This window comes from Triturus cristatus, chromosome 2_1, assembly GCF_964204655.1.
Source record: "Triturus cristatus chromosome 2_1, aTriCri1.1, whole genome shotgun sequence".
NCBI lineage: Eukaryota > Metazoa > Chordata > Amphibia > Caudata > Salamandridae > Triturus > Triturus cristatus.
Window position 1 is genome coordinate 897,268,178 of NC_140581.1, and position 20,761 is coordinate 897,288,938.

The window sequence follows — 20,761 nt, forward strand, 5'->3', positions numbered from 1 at the left end:
GGTACTGCTCAAAGCAAGTAACAAACCCCTGGCATCAGCCAGGAACCGCGACTCCTACACACTCTGCACCCGCCAAGTCTGGCCTGTGCTGGAGTGAACAAAGACCACGAGGACGTCCCCCTGGTGACTGTGACCCAAATCCAGCACCCAAGGACCCACCTCAACGCTCCTGCAGCCTCAGAACCAGGGACCCCTCCAACCGCGACCAGCAGAGGGTAAGATTTCCCGATACCAAAATGCACCCCTGCACCTGGCGCCCTGCGGCCCCCTGTGCCCAACTCCTGGGTGCCTACCTATCCTCCAACTACCCAACTTACCTCTCGAAGTGGTGGTCGCACCCGAAGAATCTTCGTCCCCGAGCTTGCAGCCTTTGTTCGTCCTTGAGCTTCTCCATTGAAATCCATTGAGCGCCAGACGGCTCAAAAGCACCCTGCACCCAGCCGCCCGAGTGCCCCTGGCAGTGCAACCACTACTCTAATCTACTTCCCCATTTGCCCTGAGCAAGTGACCAGGAGCCCAGCTCCCACAGCCGCGTGGCCTGCTAGCCAGCAGTCACCAACCAAAGGCCCCCTGCCTCCCATAGGATAACATTGGGCCTAACTCACTCTGCACCCGGCTGCCCCTGTGCTGCTGAGGGTGTAACAACTGTACCTACCTGACCCTGGGAGACCCCATAGTCTATGCCCAGAACCTTAACTCTGCCTGTCTAGTACTTACCCAACAGCCGATAACCCACTTTTCTTCCTTAGGGTAACATTGACTGGTTTCACTTGGAAATTATTCTAAGTGTCGAGTTTTGAAACTTAAAATATTCATCTAAAATCAGCCGAATTACTAAAACGAATTTACTCAGCTGGTATTAGGAGAGATCCCAGTGCTGGATCTTGGTGCCCAGCACTGACCCTGCAAAGTAATTACAACCGTAATTACCGCTAACTTGATTTTCCTCCATAGGATAACATTGCCTGGTTTTTGCCAGAAAAACGTCCAAGTGTCGTTTTTTGCAAACTTACAAATATTCGTTAAAAATCGCCTGTATAACAAAAACACATTCTTTCAACTGTTTACAGGAGATGCCCCAGTGCTGGATCCAGGATCCAACACTGAGTTAGAAAAAGTAACAATAACCCCACTTACCTGCTAAGTGAATTTCCTCCCTCAGGATAACATTGGTGATTCTATGTGAAAAAGTTTCCAAGTGTCAACTTTTAAAATACAATAATATTCCTTAAAAATCACAACTGTAACCAAAACGTTTTTACTCAACTGTTTACAGGAGATGTCTCAGGACTGAATCTAGGATCCAGTCCTGTGGTAAGAAAAGTAATCCAAAAAGTAATCAATTGCATTTAACTAGAAATTCCCATTGAGCTCAATGTTACATTGTGTTTGAAATTGTGTTGCCTATTGCAACAACTGTAACTATTGCATTCAAAAGCCCATTGCCTATTGAAAAGTATTTATCTAAAGCATCTCATTCTGAGAAAGTTTATTTTGATACCTATTGTTGGTTCTAAAATAAAACAACCATATATTTTTATATACAAACCATTGGCCTAGAGTTCAGTTCTTGAGTGTGAGACCATTTGCTGACTGAGTGTATACAACAAATGCTTTACACTGTCCTCTGATACTGCCTTACTGCTCGACCAAACCACCACTTTAGAGATTAAGGTTATATCGAACTTTAGCCTCTGCCAAACCTCTGGGGACTGTGGACTCTGTGCACACTGTACCTATTTGGGAACAGTATATACAGAGCTACTTTCTTACACTCCTCTACTAGGCAACCATCTTTTGTGCAGTACCCATGCTGTTGGGATGAAAAAGTACTGGTTTGAGACGTGTACCCACTGCCCCGAGTACCCAACGGTACTATTGTCTCGATCCCTATTGCTGTTTTTTTGGTCACAGGTGAACAAGAATCAGGCCTAAGAGCCATGAAATAGGCCTGTCTCACAGACTGCAGTCTTGTTGGACCAAGAGGTGCACCCAAAGCGCTACTCTCATAGAGGTGGAATGTGACCACCTTCACCAGGAGTTAAGCAGCACAAGTGTGGAGGTGGCAGCATACCGTGTAGTGATCAGCAGTAATGAACAAGTCATTTTTAGCCTGTGTTACTGGTGTAAGACCTACAGGCTAACTCACCTTTTTTTAAGTTTCTCTGCTGTGTGCTTAACTCACCCCTTGGCCAACACCAGGTAGATGTGGAGTGCTGGGCAGTTCACGAGTGGTGACTCTGCACCGGATGTATAAGAACCTGGGAAGGGTACAGTATAGAACATGAATAGAGCAGTACTGTGCAGTGCATGCATGGTTAGTGCATGTACTCAGTGTATGTACGCCTGCGGGGAATACATTCTATGAGAGATGCAGTGCTGTGCAGTGCATGAGCAATGAAAGTATGTGCTGGTTATATGTATGCTTGCGTGAAGATCAATACATGAAGAGTGATGTGACGATGAGTGTGTGTGGTGGCAGTGAGTGTTCGTAAAGAACACACCTTGGTTAAATATAGAAAAGCTTCAGTGCTGAACAGTGCAAGCTGAATGCACATGCATTTTCAATGGTACAATGCATGGAGGTATTCATGCTGGACAGTAGGTGTGCTGTGAATGCACACTGAGTAAATGTGCCTACAATGGTACATTACATGGAAGACCCTGAATACATTTTGGGAAGTACAGGCCCGCCCGGTAAAGGCAAAAGGAGGAGAGGACCCCCCTCCCCCATACAGATTTGTGTAGTACTGCATTCATGTTAACTGGGTGGGACACACAATGGAGGGAAAAAGAAAGAGACGTCTTTCACAGTTCAAAAGACTGCTCTTTGATTCAGTGATAGATCAGAAAGAAGGGGCCTGGACACATCTCAGGAAAGGAGCTAGGGCTGATAAGGGAATAATAGAGTAGGGCCGAATGTCTGGGATTTACCTTTCGATGTATGTATCACTGTGGCTGGCATCCAGTTGTGATCTCTGGTCACTCCCATGAATTGTGTTGTGAAAAAATCAGGTTCGGAGTCTTGTTTGCTGTGACAAACAGTCTTTCATGAGTAAAGGAGAAGTGTCTACTTAAAATGAAGCAAAACCCTAACATAAAGCTTTAAAGGCTTCGACCCCAAATTACATTTTGGAGTCTGGAAATGAACTATAAGAAGGGGAAGTTCAGACCCCAAAATTTGTCATCTGCCAAGCAGCCAGAAGGGCTATGTGAGAAAGGGAAACTCTGCAAGACTTCTGCCTGTGACCAGGACTGAGGGAAAGGGCCTGCTTCTTTCCCTATCACTTGAGGGGAAATTACCCAGGACACCAAGGTCACCTACCCTGGAGCCTGCAGCAAGATTATCTGACTGCTTGCCAAGACCGATGTGACATGTGAGGAAGAGGAGAGCTCTGGAGGGAGCGAGGTTCAGTGGGGAACACTGCAAGAGGATTCCCTAAGAAGTTGTGAGGCTGTGCACCGATCGGCCGCTGCCTGCGTGCAGTCTCGGCTATGCGACACACGTATACCAAGAGAGGGCCACCAGAGACTAAGCCGTGAGTTAAACGCTGTGCGGAACTGGATGAACCCGTACCTGCAATGACCCAGTATGCCAGAGGGGCCACCGGTAAAGTTATTACTTCCAGAAGCCTGATAGTCTGCACCCGTGCTGTCAAGTACCGCAGCAACCCTGTATGCCAGAAGCGGCTGCTGGTACCAATGTTGCAGAGGGATTCGGGTCGTTGCCCGAAGGAGAGATGGAGGACCCACACTGCAAGGGAACTGCTCTGACTGACTACGGAGGACTGCAGAGGTTGCTGTGGATGACATTGCACCCTCTTTGGGCTCCAGTTAAGATCTGAAGGAAGTTGTCTTTACCCGCTGGTGGGTAAAGAAAACGTGCAGGGTCTGCATGAACTGAGAGTTGCTCTGACAACTGAGAAGAACTTTGGCAGCATAACTCAGGCGAGAGAGCCTGTGCTGCTAGGATCTGCTGTATGGGTTGAATGCAGCCCAACTTCTCTGGGCAGACACAGGCTCGCGGGTGCTCGTGCTGAGGCACCCAATGCATTGCCGCACTCTTCTGGGCACTGCTGCACTCTCCTGGGCTACAAAAGAGAGTAAGAAGTGGACTGGGCTAGTTGGGCCCCAGGAGACTCGCTGCTAACAGCGCTGCAGCACCATTGACACTTTGGACTAAAACCTGAAGAGTCAAAGGGGAACTCTGAATAAGGCCTTATAGTGAGCATTCTCTGAATGCAGCCACCATTGAATGAGGAATAACCCTGAACACGTTACACAAAGGAGGGTGGGGCAGGGATTTGCTTAACATGTACTACAGCCCCCACCTCGAGGAGGATTATGCTGTTGCATCTGAATGTCATATACCTTTGCATGTGTACAGCTGAAATAAAATACTTCTTTTTCATATATATATGCAAATATTTGATTGGACATTGATTTATTGTTTGGACAGTTTGAAATTCTAATTATGAGTTGTGTTCACCGACTGGACCCTGTTTGAGTTAAGACCCTTCACCCCTATTACCCCTACTGCCGTATAAGCGTCGGGAGCGGTTTGCTTATCGGCTGTGTTTCCCGACTAGATTCCTGATTTGTCACAGATAACACATGGCAGTTGCGCTGTCTAGCATCCCCGAAGCGCTGCCCTATTTTGAGTGCCCTGCTTACTGACGGTGGAGCGGCGATGACCTGTCTGCCCTGCCAGGGATGGGAGCGACCGAAGCTTGCGGCAACCTCTTGTCAAGGGCGCGTAGAGCTGAGAGCTGGGCATGCCCCGATGACCAACAGATTGAGAGACACAGCGCTCGGGGACTGGGCGCGCAACACACAGCACACACATGGGCCCAAAAACGGCAGCACAGACTAGAATTGCTTGACTTAAATGCAAGGCTACACCATTGCGAATCAGGTACACCAAGCACACGCATACAACAAAATAGACCTATCACTTGCTCAGGTGCGCGTCCAAGGGCTACAACAATGCCACCATGTACAACGCCGCCGGACCCCAGGGTTGTCGGCTGAACGGCTGTGTCATATTGTTAAACAAGCACTCATCAATTGCATAACTGATTTGATACCATGGATGGTGCACGTACACTATGTAAAGATACCGCTGTGAACAATAAAGGTTTTCCAAAAAAAAAAAAAAAAATGAGTTGTGTTCACCGACCTGTATCTACAGCTCCTCCAGAGGGAGCCTTCACTGCTAAACCACAGCTACCACTGAGAGTCACGTGCAGAAGGGGTATACTTGGCCCAGTTGCTCAGGATCCATAGTAGGTCAGGGCCTGGGACATCAAGAGTAAAAGGCCTCAACTGCCACTTTGAAAGGAGTTCTGACACATGCCCTTCCTTCTTTCAGTTTTTTTTTTTAATATGGTGACAGGAAAACCTTTTTTCCATCTGCATTTTTCTGTATAAATCCATAAACATGAAAAACAGGGAGCCCTACTATTACAGTAACTTTCCATAAGACTAGTGTGCCATCTTTCAAACACTTCAGTTCAATTTACAGCTGTTTTCACCACACGTTTAAAGAACATGTCTGAAGCGGTTATTAATTAAATGAGTCAAATTAGACTCTCTTGTAAAACTACAAGCATTCTCTTGAGTGATGTAGATGGAATGGAAATCTGTTATTGAGGTAATGAAGGGGTGTAGCTATGAAGTTGTACAAGCATACAATCCAGTCCGAAAGTAGTAAGGGACTCTCTTTGGAATTCTTCAAGCACCGAGGTCAGTGCTGTAGATTGAGCCTCTTCACTAACACCACTCATTAATCACAGGAAGCTTCGTAATTTGAATTTGTTCACTGCCTTCTTCTGGAATCAGTCCTCCACCTCAGGTAGTTGGTCAGGTCAACGTGACACTGGGTAATTACATTCGGGCTCAGATACCAAAATATATGATGGACATGGCATTTGTCTTTTGATATTTGCTGAACGAAAGGAGACTGGATTGAGATCTTAGGAACCTAGATACATACTTTATTCACGAGTCTGAGGAATCAGACTTAATATTGCTGATTTCTGAATATAGGTTGGATGATCTTGACAGACACTGAAGATCTGAGGATTGTAATTGGTGCATTGTGACTTGCTCGTTTTTAAAGATACCCCAGGGTCTTTGTTCCAACACCCAGATTTTCAACTTGATCCTTCCTTCTACTAGGAAATGATAAGGGAAATTCAGTTAAATTAAAATCGAGGAACACACTTGCCTCTTGATAGTCTGGCAATTAATATTTTGGTAGCAACAATCTAGTCAGGCAATCAATGCATATGTTAAAGGGTTATTTTAAACAGAGTATCTACTTTTGGGCAACAGTACATTGATAGAATTGACCATACAAAATGTATATATTATCTTTATTGTTTAAACAATAATATTTTTAACAATAAACAATTTAAAGTTGCTAAACCACTCCCTCCCAAAAAGGAACACTGTTCTACATTAACAAACCTAGAAAAGTATGGATTTATTTTTTTGAATGAATCAAGTTAAGTCTCTATGAACCTTCTCCCTTAAACTGTACACTCTTGAACCATCATGAAATATCTGTAATTACCAGAATAAAGAAACTTTGACATGGCGATTCTGTGTTCAAAAAGACTGCTTGCTTGATTACCGCCTTCATTAACAAATGTTCATACTTTATTCTCCTATCTTTCCCATTCAACAGATCAGTGAAAACCTAAGGATTCCTTAAATAGGCTGATGTGGTTTACTGATGTTTTAATTTTTTATTCACATAGCTCCTGTTGTCCATTCACAAACAATTATACCCACTTTTGATTTACTGTTTACTCCTTGACCATTTTATTTATTTTGAATATGAATTAATAATCTTACTTTGATGGCAAAAATATCTGTAATGAAGTTCTAGGGTTTTAAGGAAGTGACCAACAATAATCAGAATGGTCTATTTGAGTATTTCCTTGGGTATCAAAATGTATTTTTTAATGCTTATCCTGCAGTTTTGATCGTATACAACATTTTTGTGTATCTTCGGAAATAGTTAACAAAAGGTTTGGCTAAACAGCTTCATTTGGTGCTCTAGGCAATGCTATGACATGGCAGCAATGTGATACACACGTTTATAAATGAAAAGCAGAATGAGCGAGACAAAATGCGGTCAACCGTACCTCATTGTCTGGGCTAGGAATATTCTCCAAAATCATTTTAGCTTGCTGGAAGTGCTTACTAGATGCCATATAAAGATCTGAGGACTGAGGAGGGGGGCTGTACTTGTTTAAATCAGACATTTCCTGCAAAAGGAAAAGTAAAACATAGATATTAATACAAAAAAGTCAACCAAAACCCACATGTAAGAAAATAGAAGCCAGTGATACATGTATTCAACTTTACAGTAATACATAACAGGTACTCAACACCATTAGTAACTACCATACTTCTAATCAATAGGCTCTCATTATCTGTTGGGTTAGTGAGCCACCTTGTCGTGAGGGCAGAACCCATAGGCTATAAAAACATAAGGGAAGTAAACATTCTAATGCTCCTTAGCAATGTCCTTTTTAGGTCGAGCCTAGTGTTGCAGCGCATGCGCTGCTCGCTTTGTGAGGCATGCTGTATTAGGGTATGTTTTTAGAAGTGGTGTGGAAGTCCCGCCCATATTTTTCATTGGCTGGTGTCATTGTCCATGGTAAACGCTGGCTTCCTATTGATAATGAGGCTTCTTAATCCCTCCTTGTTACCGCCCTGTCTCCTTTTGTGACCGCCCATCAGGACTGGATCTTTGACTAGCGGCATTACACTGTCTCCTTCATTAATCGGTAAGCACTTTTTTTTTTATTTGCAGCGAGGTCGCTTTCCCTTTAGCGCCTGCGCTTGTTTTTAATTGCATCCTGGGTTTCATACAAGCTTAACTTTCGGTAAATGCGTCTGACCGTATGCGTGTTACTTTAACTTTAATTATAAATTTGACAATGAATAAAGTTTCTTTCGCCCTTCCAAAGCTTGGACGCTTCATTTTGAATAAAAGCCTTGGGTGGCTGCTTCACGTCAGGTTCTCAATCTACATTGCACAAGCATGCCTACGCGCCTCTTTTAATTAGGAAGGATCTTGGCTTTCAGGGCTGGTTACTCACAGCCTCGCAGCTTGCATGTCGGTGACTTGTGCTCATGTATTCAAATTTCTGATTACTCACGCGTGAGTCAGCCTGTACTCACTTCCTGCCCTTATTGTTTTCAGAGTGCAATGGACTTCAAGTTCCTGATGTGGTGCCTCCAATCCCTCAAACTATATATACACTCACAAAGGTAAAATATCTTCTTTGATTCCAGGCCCACGACTTTCCTCCCTCCGGCACTCTAAGCGTCCGGGGTGGGCGAGGGGAAGAGGTTGAGCGAGAAGTCTTGCAATGTAATGGTTACTTTTAACAAACTGTGTGTTTTCAGTGCTTGTGGAGGCAAAAAAGGGGCAGTGCTGCCATGTGCCGAGCAAGGAGTATGCAATTATCCCTTTATTTACTTGATGGTGGTCTTTGCTTTACCTAATGGACTGTGTAAAAGCTGTGTGCGATTTTTTTCTTTTTTTTTAAACTGGGCATTTGTAATGCTTTGTTTCGTTCGCATCTAAGAGCTTGACAGGATAGGGGAGAATGTATAAGGGGGTCATGGAATAGGTTCCCTCAGATCTCTCTTTTGCCATGGTTCTTGTCACCAAGGTTGTCTAAACCAGATGTTTGCCAACGTGCACACTCGCTATAAACCTTTAATTCAGGAATAGGAGAGGTCATACTTTATTAAGAAATGAAATAATGCTCTTAGCATAAGAATCCCTGAGATGTGTTGTAACTCATTTGCTTACTTGGTTTCTGATGAAGGGTACCAGCTGGATGGCTCACCGAGTAAAATACTTGCCGCTGGGAACGTGGTGACCTGCAGGTCACGTGTTCAAATCCTCAAATAAGGTCCACCTCAGCCCCACTTTCCAGGTTTGGTAACCTGGGTACCAGTGAGGTTGGTGAATCCAACACCTGTTACTTGTAGTGCTCAGGGATGACAGAAGATTGGCCATTCTGATGCTTATTTTATAAATGTATTCTTTCATTATCAAGGAAAGGGGTGTGTTTTCTCTTTGTAGACGTCTCTCCCTACCCGTTTCGCCATGTTATCTGCCTGAGTGGAGCAGAATGCCATCTGCTGGGATAGGTTCCCACTTCAGGGGGTTGTGAAATGGGTTTGTATTAAGTGGGTCTGGGCTGTGATCACCCCTAACACACATGAATTTTGCCTAAGTTATAGCGTGGGCTGCTTTTACATGTCACAAAGAGAGGATGCCTTTGTGTGTGTATTTTCTAGCAGTTTCTTCATTAAAACACTTTGCTTAGTTTTTATGTAGTGCAGACTGCATGTTTGTGAGGTAGGGTGTAAGGTTGAGTAGCGCCTAGTAGGAAACAAGCATTTGAATTGAAAGTAGCACATAGATTTCGGCAGCGGCTGAATCAAGCCAGCCCAGGTTTTATTTATTAATATACAATGCCCCAGTCCATCATTTAGCCCCGTTTACTGGCTCCGAATTTTGGCAGATAAGAAAACTGTGGTGGAAGAAAAGCAAGCCATGAGCCCAGGATCACACAACGTGGAGCACATTGTAAAGTTAAGATTAGGTCTGAGGTTTCCTAAATCCAAATTCTGCAAATTATCTGGTTTCCTTAACAGCTTGATAGACTGAATGAATAAGGACAACGGAGATACGAAGGTGGTGGTGGTGGTTGGTTGGTGTGTGTGTGTGTGTGTGTGTGTGGGTGTGTGTGTGTGTGTGTGTGTGGGGGGGGGTGTCGTGAGGGGGAGAGTATTTATTTTTTACAGTGTGTGTTTAAGGTTTTAAAAAATTGCAATGCATAGAAATGTAATTCTCAAAAGTAAATGGGTTCCCAGTGTGAGGTGGAAATAGGTCTCTCATTTACAAGAGCTTGAGCTATTGGCATTGTACATTACAATGCCTTTTATTTATGTGTTAATTATCAAAACAGATAAATAAAAGGAATTATTTACAATGCCAATATCTTAAACTCTAGCAGATGCGAGACCTATTGCATTGCAAATGCTTGTTATGCTTCACCACTCAATTCTGTTTATGAAAAGGTACCCTTAAATACTACTAAGCTGAGATTGGTATACTTATTTGCACATGGAAACATTCACCAGTGTGGTGTCTTAGTAGTAACCCAGAATCACTAAACTGGACCATAAAGAAAGTATTGAGTAAGAACATATAGATTCTGAAAAGCCAGGCCCTGCTGGCATTCTGGAAGAAAGAGTGGTTTTCAATTCTTTAGATGTTGGTGGGGAATGAGGATACCTAAGCACGTTGAAACAAAAGATGTATACTTCCTACAAGATCAGACGGTGAACGAACTGACATCCAAAATAATACAATTCGAAAGGAACCAATTCTCTAAAATCTATGGGCATGTTTTATTACCCCCTCAACACAGATATAACCTTATAATACAATAAACTTCCCTCTTGAAAACATAACAAAAAGAAAGAATCCTGAAGACATGCTACCACACAAGACAAAACACATCTTAACAATGAAAAAAAATGCCAAACCACTCTCACATACCTAAAACTCTATATCTAACACAGTATCTGAACTTAAAAGGTGTACTATGCTAGAGGGGCATTAATATGAGTCAAGCTAGGGACACCCTTTGCAGCAGGTGAGATTGATATTGATACAGTGAGAAGATATGTTTTTTAGGTTTCTTATATGGCTGACTGATACTTCTTGGTTCGGTTTATGTACCAAATTAGGAGCAAACTCTTTTCCTTAATAAACTGTCTGTCTCATTGTCCTGTTGTAACAGGATTCATTGGCTCATAGGAGACTATGAAAGTCTTCTTGACCCAGACCTTGACCACTCATTCCCTCCACTTCCCAGTGTGTCAACGGTCTCTTGCACAAGCACTGCACGACTGGCTCTGACACTGGCAATTGCCCGAAGTCTGGTGCCTGTGCAACCAAATTAAAGTGTATAGTCCTTCTCTGTCCAACATCAATTGCACGTCGAGCTTGACCGAAAACTTAGTCACCTAATCCGTTACAATTCTGTTCTACACACTGATTATTTAGGTCATACCCACTAAGACCATAATCCGCAGTACTTGCAACTCACGTGGTATATAGATACTCCGCCCATCCCTACTTGGAGGCTGCAGCCTGGGACCCTAGAAGACCCTCCCTTACTTCAAGCAGAATGACCAAACCGAATCCACAGGGCTTCTTGCGTGGGAAGCATTCAAGGGAACTATACGAGGCCACTGCCTGGGCACAGAATGGAATATGCATAAGAGCCTTGAGGGTGATCTTGCTTGTAAAAAACATGCACTTCTCTGCAACGAAACTCGAGCTGCATATTGAGACACATCAATTAGCGACCATGCGCCGCAAGCACATGTCTCTGCTAGAGAGATTACGCTGTCTTAATTAAGCAGCCCATTCAGCTCGCACACATGCCACCGCTGACTGCTGTGCCTGCTTGCTGGCATGGCTTATTCGCCAGGACCAATCACGTTTCCCTATCATGACGTTGCGCTCTGCCATCGGAGCACTACTTTATAGCCAATGCGAAATACATGAGAAGCCCACACGACATTACACATCATTATATCAGCCTGTCACTACTACTGACTCTAGTAAATTTGATCACTTCTTTTCTGCAATCTCACCACCGTGCATCACACCTGATCACAAAGCCTAACCTCCGTTAATTGCTCCCTGGCTGCAAGTCTTATATGAGGAGGCCCTTTCGGCATCTACCTTATCTGCCTCCCAGCAAGAGGCATTGTTGGTCTCTCTCCCCAAGCCAGATAGGGACCCCAAGGAGTTGGGAACATACCGAACTTTGGCCTTGCTAATACAGATTACAAGGTCCTGGCCAAAATCCCCGTGGATCGTTTAGCACCCTTGGTCCCAAACCCAGTTCACTCGGACCAGAACGGGTTTGCACCCGTGTGAAATACCTTCCTGAATCCCAAGACGCTTTTTCCGTCTTATACAATAGTCATCACTAAATTGGCCTCGGCCAGGATGCATTGTGTTGGACCTTGAAAAGGCCTTTGATTCTTTAGAATGGCCCTTTTTAGTCGAAGCACTAAGACGCTACGGCATCGGGCCCGTTTTCTACATTTCGTTCAACTGCTTTAAACCCATCTGCTGATTAGGGTCAAGACTGGCTCCTTCTTCTTAGAGACCAATAGCCATATATAAGGGGCATCCGTCAAGGTTGCCCACTTTCTCCATTAGTCTATTCTCTGGCGATAGAGCCACTGGCTGTAGTAGTCCGGAGTCAAGGCGAGGACTGGTCCTCCAGGAGATGGTCTACACACCATATCCCTTTACGCAGATGATCTGTTACTGTACCTCAGACACACGTAACATCCCTGCATCACTTTGCTGCTCTGTCTGGCCTATCATGCCTATTCCCCTTCACACCAAACTTACCGGACCCATATTTACTGGAACACCAATTCCCTGGCAGCCCAGGATGTTCAGATATTCGGCCGTTTGCATATACCACTCTCTAGTAGATCTGCTTGACTCAAGCGTGCAGCCACATCCATTCGATCCCAGACGGCTTTTTGGCAGACCCTGCCATTGTCGGTGGCAGGCCAGGTGCCCTACTGAAAATGGTGGTCCTCCCTCGCCTTTTATACTATTTTTCCAACCTGCCTCCGACAACTTTTAAAAAAGATTTAGAGAATTCATCTGGAATATGGGGTGTTTCAGGGTAGAACTGGCGAAACCCTACTTGCCCCTTGACTAGGAAGTCCTGGGTGGTGCCGAATTTGGGGCAGTATTACCTTGCTTCCCAGCTCCAATGGGTGGATAAATGGGAGTGTGGCCTGCAGCTGTCTGATACAGCCACAACACTACCTGCCTGGACACTGTCCCGAATCCTGCACTTGTTTCATTCATGCACTTTAATACAGAAAACTGAATCTCTGTTACTGGGAGTGGCGCATTGCTGCTATCGGAGGAGCCTTTACCTTACATGCTCAGTGACCTCCTATGTGCCAGCTCTGGCCCCATTAAGCACACCCGGAAACATCGCCCTCACTTCAGCAGCAGAGCTAATTTCCTAGCTTGCAGCTGGCTTACACACCCTGGGTGATCTTTATCAAGATGGCACCCTTATTTCCTTTGAGACATTGATGGAAGACTCTGGTCTGCCACCAGGACAGTTCCTTTTAAATATCTCAATGCTGGCGACATTGTCCCGCAAATGGGGTGAACTGATTCAAGAACCTCAAACCCACTTAGTATTGCAGTACCTTCAAGTAATGGGATCGGGAAGACATCTAGTGTATTGGCTGGCAGAATCACTGCAAACCCACACATCTTCACATGAGGCTCTGCGCACCCACTGGGAGGTCGACCTCATCCGTCCCTGCTCAGACAAGGAATGGGCTGCTATCCTGGGGAGTCCCACATGTGTACCACATAATGTTATATTCCGCCTTACACAACTGTATATTGTATAAAGAGCCTACCTCAACCCTGCCAAAATTAATTGCCATTTCCACCGTGTGGATGCTGCATGCCCGGTTGTGCTCTGTTAGACACAGAACTGCTACACATGTTATGGTCTTGTACCTCTCTTCAACTTTACTGGCAGGGAGTTACGGCCAGGCTAGCGGCTTGTATGGAACACCCCATATTCTACAAATGGAAAACATGCATCCTGGGTCTTTATCACAGAAACAAAAAAGAAAAGGATCACCTCCTGATTTGTCAATCTGGGCTTCCTGATGGCCAAAGGACTCATCACCGGTAGGTAGAAAACGCCTGAGCCCCCCTCACTTGAGGCATGGATACAGTCCCTCCTTAAGTGGGCACAGGGGGAGAGTGTAGGGTTACACAGAGAAGATGCGCTGGGGTTGTGCAAATACCCTGTAGCCTCCAACTGGGCCACCATACTATCAGATCTCCAGACTCTCACACAGGAGGGTGACTAGAGTGACAGGGGTCCATCGGATAGCAGAGATGACGTGGCAGTTGATCACACCACACATTAACTGGCTGCTCACTGCATCGACCCGACGATCTCCCTGCTACAGTTTCTTTAGGTTTAGTTCCTCTTAAAAAATCATCAGTGTATTCAAATGTCCTCTGCCTGAGGGTGTTGGGTGTGAGAGGGGGCGTAGGGCTAAGGGGTGTGATTTCCTATAGTTACTGTTATTCTATTTTTATATAACTGAATCTTTTCTCCTCCGTTTCAGAAGTGTTTATGATTGGACCCTCTTTGGATCACTGTGGATCATCACATTCTTATTCTTTAAAACCAGAATGGTTAAGTTTGTCAAACACATGCGAACAGATGCTGGTTTGGTCGGTTCATTGCAATATCCTCTGTAATTGCTGGATATTGTATTCACAAGATTTGTGATACCATTAATATGCTGCATGTCTGCTGTAACTGTGATTGAAGTTGCAGCTTCCTTCACTGGATACGGTGTATCCCGAATACATCAAATCAATAAAAAGATTCAAACAACAACAATCGTGTTTGTCCTTCCAGGACTTCTCAACTCTACATGGAAAGCGTTGGCCTGACGCTCTGCAGAAGGGTGTGAGGGGTAGTGCCTCGGAAAAATGTAGAGGGTGAAAAAACAAATCCCTTAAAAAAATGCAGGAAAGTAAAGAAAAGGTCAAATGATGTTGAGTAAACCTAAACATACCCCACATAAACACACATCTTCGTCAAAAAAGAGCCTGAGAAATGCAAGTATTTTAGGTTTAAAGCATTTTTATTGAGACAAAACAAAACATGGGGGAGGGGGATAGGAGGTTAGGGTTACATACAATACAGTAAAAGAAAAAGGTGCAACTCAGGAGGGTTGGCGAAGGGTAGTTCGGTGGTCCAGAGGAAAAGCACAGTAAATGAAAGGCAAAAAATGCAATCTGTTGAATCCCCGCGTGCATATCCAACACCCCAAATCTGAGCAATGAAAGCCATTAGCAACTCAACAAAGCACAATCCAACCCCCCCATCCCCCATCCCCCCAGTAAAGGAAAGAAACAATACCCCAACTCCCCCGTCCAATGGCTCCGCACTAGGTTTATCCGCCCCAAAAAGCCCGCACACCCCCCCCCCCCCCCCGAGGATCCCGTCTCACATTTAGTCTAGTCCGCCGGGATCACCGGTGGCGTCAGCCTAAGAAGCCTAAGATACCTCGGGCAGGTGAGCTCCCGGAATTCGATGGACAGCAGCGCTAGGAAGGGTTGCCACAGCTCTTCAAATTGGTCTATCTCCCCCGCCACCGTAAGCGACAACTTCTCCATTCCCAGCACATGCCAGAGCCTATGCAACCAACCCGTAATGGAGGGAACAGTGGTGGTGCGCCAGTGGATAAGGATGTTCTGGACCGCAGACCCCAGCGCAATCGCGATCTGCCTACCCCTGCGGGACTTCAGTGGGTACATTAGGTCATTGGGGAGGCCCAGCAAGACATACGCCGGAAAGCGCGGCAGCTCTATCTCAAAGTGCTTATCCACCTCGTCCAAAACTTCCTTCCAGTAAGCGGTCAGCACGGGGCAATCCCAAAGAATGTGTGAGAGGGTACCCTCCTGCCCGCAGCCCCGCCAGCACCCCTTGTCAGTGTGTCTATGCATTTCATACAGTCTCTCCGGGGTGTAGTACCAATAAGTGGACACCTTAGTAAAGGTCTCCGTAAGGCCCGTATGATATGCAGAGTGCCGCGCCCGATACGCAATTTTGTCCCATTCCTTGTGGCTGAGTGTCCTACCTAATTCTCTGTGCCAGCGCTCCCTCCCTGGGTTATAATAGTGAAACGGCGGGGGTTGTTGGTACTTGTACAAATCGGTAATTAGCTTAGCATCGGAGGTCCGGGTAACCAACCACCTCTCATACGGTGTAATTTGACGAGCAGCGGTGTCACGCACCTGGGGCTGGAGGGCCCAATGCCGAACCTGCATGTAGCGCAATCTGTCCAGCTCCGTCAGGCCGAATTCCCGCCGAAGTTGCTGAAAAGGAATCACGCCCTCCGGTCCATAGATCTGGAAGAGCACCCTGCAGCCCGCATGCACCCAATGGGAAAAAGCTCCCGGCTCCATCCCTGGGGAGAAGTCCGGGTTACCCACTATGGGTGTGAACGGCGAAGGGAAGGTGGTAAGGCCCCGAACCTCGCAGACTGCATCCCACACCCTCAGGGGGACCCGCGTAACAAAAGAGGCGTAAAGGTTAGGGGGGCGATGCGCGCGGCGCAAGAATGGAACCTCTTGTAAGGTGCGGCCCGCCACTGCCTGGTCTTGAAAAAGCCAGTGTTTGTCGGACACCCACCTGCTCCACTCCACCAGATATCGCAGCTGCGCCGCCTGAAAGTACTTACGGAGGTCCGGGATACCGAGACCCCCTGCCTCCGGAGCAAGCGTGGAGAGGACCCTCTTCATCCGCGGCTTGCGGCCCTGCCAGACAAAGCGGGAGATGTCAGCCTGCGTTTGTCGTATCCAGCCCACCGGGGGCTGGAGAGGTAGGGCCCGAAAAAGATACAGTATCTGGGGCAACACCGTCATCTTAACCGCCGCGATTCGCCCCAGCCCGGACAGTAGGCCCTTGCTCCAGCGGCCAAGCTCCTCCTTGATCTTCCTGCTGAGGGAGGTATAATTGGCCGCAACCATCTCCGGTAATGTGGGCGCCAGCAGAATCCCCAGGTATGGCACCGTGGACGAGGACCACTGCATGGGGAAGAGTCGCTGAAGGTCCCTCCTGGTATCCGCAACCAGGGACACATCTAACGCCACCGACTTGCTCATATTCATTTTGAAGCCGGCCACACGTGCAAAGGTGTCCAGTTCCTGGATGCAAGCAGGCAGCGACCTCCTAGGGTCGTCCAAGGTCAACAGGACATCGTCCGCATAGAGGCTAACCGTGTGGACATACTGGCCCATCTGGACCCCAATAGCATCCGGGTTGTTGCGAATCCTCTGAGCAAACGGCTCCATGTAGAGGGCAAACAGAAGCGGCGAGAGGGGGCAGCCCTGCCTCGTGCCGCGTTCGATAGCAAATCCACCGGAGCTACACCCATTGACCCGCACCGACGCTGAAGGATGCTTATAACAGTTGAATACCATGGTGCGGAACTTATCACCGATTCCCAGTTTCCTGAGAACCAGCTCGAGATACAGCCAATGAACTCTGTCGAAGGCCTTCTCCGCATCAACGGACAGCAGCATCCGCTCCCCCGGGATCCGCGAGGCCTTCTCCAGAACATGAGTCACCCGCTTGGTATTGTCAACCGTCTGTCTGCCGGGTACAAAGCCAGCCTGGTCCGCCTCCACCAGTCCGGGGAGGTGCGGGCCCAGCCTGGACGCTAGAATCCCCGTATACAACTTGAGGTCGACATTTAAAAGCGAAATGGGTCGATACGAACCGCAGAAGGCCCGGTCTTTCCCAGTTTTCGGGATTACCGAGACCGTCGCACTCAGGAGATCCGGTGGGATGGCTCCCGGTTCGGAGAAGGAATTAAATAGCCAAGCAAGGACAGGGGCCACAGCCGTGCAAAAGGCCTTATAAAACAGAGACGTGTACCCGTCTGGGCCCGGGGCCTTACCATGCTTCAGCCGCGCTATAGCGGAAATCACTTCCTCAACATGGATATCCCGCTCCAGATGGTCCGCCTGAGCAGGATCCAGCACCGGAAGGGCCACTGACTCCAAATAGTCTTCGGCGTCCCGCGGCGAGGAGGGCTCCTCAGCATACAGCGCCTCGTAGAAGCTGCGGAAGGATTCCGCTACCTCTGCGTCCCCAGAAACGACCACCCCGTCCGTACCCACCAGTTCCTTCACGACGCTACACTGCCGCGTGACCCGGAGCCGGTGTGCCAGGAGCTTACCACATTTGTCCCCCCCAGTGTAGAAGGCATGCTTCAAGCGCAAGGCGGCATACTCCGCCCTATCAAGATCCAGTGCCGACAGGAGTTTCCTCGCAGCCTTCAACTGCCTCCACACCCTTGGAGCCCCCGTACGGCGGTGGACCTGCTCAAGCTCCCGGACCTGAACGGTCAGCTCGTCCCTTTTCCGTTGCCGCTCCCTATTTTCGGCTGAGGAGATGGAAATAAATTCCCCCCGGAGGACTGCCTTCAATGCCGCCCACTGTGTCGCTTGTGAAGTGTCGGTGTTGCTATTGTGAGTTAAGTAATCCTGTATGACCTCCCCAATGCGTTTCACTACAGACATTTTGTGTAAAAGGGTATCTCGAAGGCGCCACACCCCCCTAGAGGGAGAGGCCGCCGGCCATTTGAAAACGCCGGCGACTGGTGCATGGTCAGACAGGGTCAGGACCCCAATGTCCGCCGCTGTGGCGGCGGCGCGCATCGGTCCACTCACCAGAAGATAGTCCAGCCGTGAGTAGGTTCGGTGTGCGTGTGAAAAGTAAGAGTAGTCCCTATCAGTGGGGTGCATGGAGCGCCAAAGGTCGTGTAAGTCCATTTCCGCAATCCGGGCCTTCACAGCCGGGGACAGTTCCCCCGTCTGCGGGGAGCGCTGCGCCGACCTGTCCATCACAGAATCGAAGACAATGTTAAGGTCTCCCCCCAAGATGACATGGCGGTCGGGAGAAGCAGTGACGTCCACCAACACGGAGTCCAAGAAACGCTCTTGGTGGTCATTTGGGCTATAAACGGAGCCGACCGTGAACGCTATGCCTCCTAAGCGCATGCGATACGCAAGAAGCCTCCCCTTCTGTTCAGCATACTTATACAAAACCTCCCCCCTAAAGGAGCTCGCTAGAAGAATGGCTACCCCCGCAGTCTTGTTCACTGCCGAGGAGAAGAACTGGGTGGGGAACTTAGCAGAGCGCAGCCTATGGCAATCCCGGGACAATAAGTGGGTCTCCTGCAAGAGGCAAATGTCCGCCTGCGTCCCCTCCAGCAAAGATAAGATCGCTCTGCGCTTCACAGGGTTATTCAGACCCTTAACATTAAGGGTCACTACCTTTAGGGCCGATATTCCGACCGGGGATCAGGAACGCTGTGCAATGGGCAAGGGATCAGCGGGTGGGGCGCGCGGGGCAGTTGCGCGGGACAAGCCAAAACAGACCAAGCGTGGGCACGGACGACATCGGACGGGACTTCCCCAACCCCAGAACAACCCCTACACCCACCCAAAACACAACCATGGCAACTAGCCAAATGCAAACTTAAACCCCCCATTGTCCCAGTCAAGCCCCAAAACGGGCAAGTCCGTAGAAAAAAGCAAAGTGGACGTTCAGCCACTCACCTCCATCCGCTCCCTCCCGACCCCCCCGCCCCATACCCAGCATTAAAGAAGCTGAGAGCATCTCCCCCCGGAGTGAGTGTTAGGCCGTCATGGCCACGCCGGTGGAGCCGGCCGAGTCCCTGGCCGCCGCCCTCAAAGCGTCGGCCATGTCCGCCCTGATAGTAGGGGAATCAGGACGCCCTGCGCTGGCCGCCGATTGTCTCCTCGTCGACCTCCGCCGGCTCCGTCTCTCTGAGCGCCTCCACGACGGTGTAGCCCCTTCCTCCTCCGTCGCCGTAAGCCCCAGGACCCCACAAATGTCCTGCAAGGAGCGTAGCTGATGCAGCACCCCATTCCACCGGAAGATCAGGCGGAAGGGATGTCCCCAAGAGTACGGCGTCTCGTGTTCGCGCAGAAAGTCAGTGGCAATCCTGAAGGACCTGCGTTTCTGCAGCGTGATGGCGGATAGGTCCTGATAAAGCGTTACAGGCCGCTCCCGGAAAGTCAGGGGCTGTTTCCTGCGGGCCTCAGTCATGATGCGTTCCTTCAGCGGGAAGTCGGGCAGGAAAGCCAAAATGTCCGATGGGGGTGCCGATGACTGGCGCTGCCGGCCAACCCTGTGTGCCCTATCAATGCGAATAGGGAAGTCCGCAGCTTCCCCCAGGATCTCCCGGAACAGGTCTTGCAGATAGCCCACCAAGTCGGTCCCTTCGTCCGTGGACGGCACACCACGCACTCGGATATTGTTCCTCCGTGACCTGTTCTCAAGGTCCTCAGAGTGGGCCTGGAGCTCAACACACTGCTCCCGGAGGCGGAGAACGTCCTGTTGAAGATGGACTATCTCCTCGTCCCGACGTTGGGCCGCCGTCTCCACCGTCTCAACTCGCTCGCCAAGGCCCTCCACTTCCCTACGCACTTCCCGGACCTCGCTGGCCACTTCCCGCTTCAGCGTCTGGAAGTCCTCTTTGAGGGAGCTAAACAGTTCTTCCATAAAGGACCTCGTGACCGGTGGCTCCCCCCCAGTCACATCCGCCGAGGCCCGGGAAGACCCCGGCGAGGGCTGTGTTCTGTCCCGCAGTTGCTGGGCCCTGCCAAGCATGTCCGGCAGGGTGCGGTCCCCCTTCCTCGAACCGCCTCTTCCAGTCATCGCAAACGCTGCAGTCGATGAGTGGCACAGGTCCAGCCGCCTCAGGAATGCCCAGCCGCTGGCAAGCGCTCGACGTGGGGATCCCCCTGCAAGCAGAGTCGCTGCGTCACAGGCGACAAGATGGTGGTTCAGTCCGGGCACCGCCAGCCGCGGGCGCCCATCCGAGACAGCAATTGAAAGCTATAGTAGGGGGCTCCTCATCAGCACGTCCCTCAGAGAGTTAGCCCGGCAGCGGTGGCGGGCACATACATCCGCCAGCAAGGGCTCCGGTGGAGGCCAACAACACCGATCCCTCGGGGACAAAATGGCGGCAGGGCGGGGCAGGGCAGAACGGCCAGGCCCGGCGACACCACCGG

The 20,761-nt window shown here is 48.7% G+C and overlaps 1 protein-coding gene across 4 annotated transcripts in view; it reads right to left on the reverse strand.

Moving 5' to 3' along the window:
• Window positions 1-20,761, reverse strand: part of NAA35 (N-alpha-acetyltransferase 35, NatC auxiliary subunit) — a 478,604-nt gene that overhangs the window by 81,543 nt on the left and 376,300 nt on the right. For all 4 annotated transcript variants that reach the window (XM_085633095.1, XM_085633094.1, XM_085633092.1 and 1 more), the window contains exon 21: window positions 7,155-7,277. In XM_085633095.1, coding sequence (XP_085489221.1) covers window positions 7,155-7,277 — 123 coding nt within the window. The remainder of the gene's footprint in view (window positions 1-7,154; window positions 7,278-20,761) is intronic.